Below are 2019 nucleotides of genomic sequence, written 5' to 3'. Positions count from 1 at the left end.
ATTTTGTGTGCATTTTTGTTTCTTTTATATACAAAAAAACATCTTCTACAGTATAGCAAATTTATATTTTATTGCATGGCGATTTTTCAATATATGATATGGCATATTTGTGCCCGAATCAGGAAGTGTAATTTGGACCTGGCCCGTTTCGCTCTGCTCCCTGGCTGAGGGGAGGAGCCTCGCCCGAGGTACGTCCTGAGCTAACGATCCTGGCTGGAACGTTCGCTCGAGGGATCCCCGTGAGCGATCGTCAGATAGTAATCGCCGTCCTTGGTATTCCAAATGAAGATATTTTGCTTTATAAACATTATCAAAGTTTTCAAATTTTGTCTTCCAAAAAAAAATGTAGACAAGTACTACTCCTGAAGCTCGTGCAGGTAACAAACATAAAGCTAGCTGACTACAATGCACTATTTTTTCAACAAATGATCGACGCATGCATTTCAGGGCGGCAGACGGCAGTAGTAGTCTCGCGCGCGGTCCATTATCCCGGCATCCGGGCGCTGGTGAGCTTGTTGCAGGACGAACACACAGCCTTATCGTTGGCCATCGTGAGCCTGGACAAGAAGGCCGGCGACGAGGAGAGCGTCTCGGCGAGCTCTCGGCGGAGCCGCGCGTTGTCGTCGCTGAGGCGCTCGCACCACCGGCGCAGCAGCTCGCAGTCAAGCTCCGTCTGCTTGAGCTTGGTCCGCGCCCTCCTGTTCTGGAACCACACCTCCACCTGCCTCGGCTTCAACCCAAGCTGCCTCGCAAGATCGTGCTTCTCGCCCTGCAATTCAAAAGAATCCGGTCAGAATCTTCTTGCATGAAGATGCTAATTAAGGACAGAAATTAGAAGGTATGGACGTACGTGAGAGAGGACGTTGTGGGCACGGAAGCTTTCCTCCAAGAGCGCGGCCTGCTCCACCGTGAGCCTGAGCTTCTTCCTCGTCCCGTCGCCGCCGGCCGCGTCCCCTCTGTCGTCATCGTCGACGTCGCTGCTGTCGTGCACCGTCTTGGCCCTCTTGCTATGCTCCCTTGAAGCAGCAGCGGCACCGCCCGCACCGTTCTCTGGTCCCTTGACTCCCTTCCTCTTCCCGCGTGCCGCCGCTTCGTTCTCCGGTGATGCCGCCGGCAGCAGCGCCAGGACCGTCGGGGGCGGACGGCTCGCGGCGCCGATCACGAGGGACAGCCTTGTGTCGACGAGCTCCTCTACTTCCTGCGACTCCTCCATGGCGCCGCCACTAATGGTCGTAAGGCTAGACATGACAGTATACGACTATGAAACCGAAGCTAATTTGCTGGTTCTTGTGTTGATCGAGACTCGATCGAAGGTTGCCTGCCAACTTCCTTCCTAGGATGGTAGGGGTTTGTTGGCCAAGGCTTTATAGGCGGCTTACCTACTGCAGACACTGGACACGGTCGTACCCGTACCGCACGAGCGGTTTCGTGCGCGGGTTAAACGAGACAATTAGTACTGCGTAGGTTTACTTCGGGTGATTAATGTTTTGGTTGGACTGAGGGGAACTAGTCAGTTCATATTCTTAATTAGCCGTGAACAAACGCTAGCTACGAGCAATAAAATGAATTATTACAGCATTTAGCATGACAGTTTTTGTTGTAATTACTTCACTGGTAGACTATCCTATGTCAGGATCGCTCGCAAAAGTCTATCAACACGGTCAAACTCTGCTTTTACTGTTGTAATAATCATACGTGGAAGAGATTCAACAGTGTTGGCGTTTCCGGTACCATGATCGGTCCATGATGTGTACAGCATTGACCTGAAAGTAGGAAGTAGTGAACTAATTGTATCGGGCAGGAATAAATTAACTTTTTTTTGCGAATAACTAGTATAATCAATTAAGATTTTGTGTGTATATATTAGGGCATTTTTCTTCTTCTGATTTGAGGTATGACTATCTACAATCTAGATGAAAATTAACTAAACACCATCCCACTGAACAACAATATTAGGACATTCATTTTTATTTTTATTTCCCTTCAGTTTTTGTTTCTCGACTGATTTACTATATTTTT

General features: G+C 49.0%; 1 protein-coding gene across 1 annotated transcript; it reads right to left on the bottom strand.

Annotated features, from left to right (window-relative positions):
* Positions 1-401: 401 nt before the first annotated feature.
* LOC119316672 (putative homeobox-leucine zipper protein HOX26) lies at positions 402-1278 on the bottom strand. Its single transcript, XM_037591034.1, has 2 exons — positions 851-1278; positions 402-769 (listed from the first exon to the last, which is right to left on the bottom strand). Exons 1-2 carry the CDS (start codon positions 1244-1246, stop codon positions 485-487), a joined length of 681 nt encoding a protein of 226 aa, XP_037446931.1. The 5' UTR covers positions 1247-1278; the 3' UTR covers positions 402-484.
* Positions 1279-2019: the final 741 nt, after the last annotated feature.

This window comes from Triticum dicoccoides, chromosome 6A (assembly GCF_002162155.2).
Source record: "Triticum dicoccoides isolate Atlit2015 ecotype Zavitan chromosome 6A, WEW_v2.0, whole genome shotgun sequence".
In the NCBI taxonomy this organism is placed as follows: Eukaryota; Viridiplantae; Streptophyta; class Magnoliopsida; order Poales; family Poaceae; genus Triticum; species Triticum dicoccoides.
Note: the sequence above shows the minus strand (reverse complement) of the source record. Positions and strands in the feature narration are given on the sequence as shown.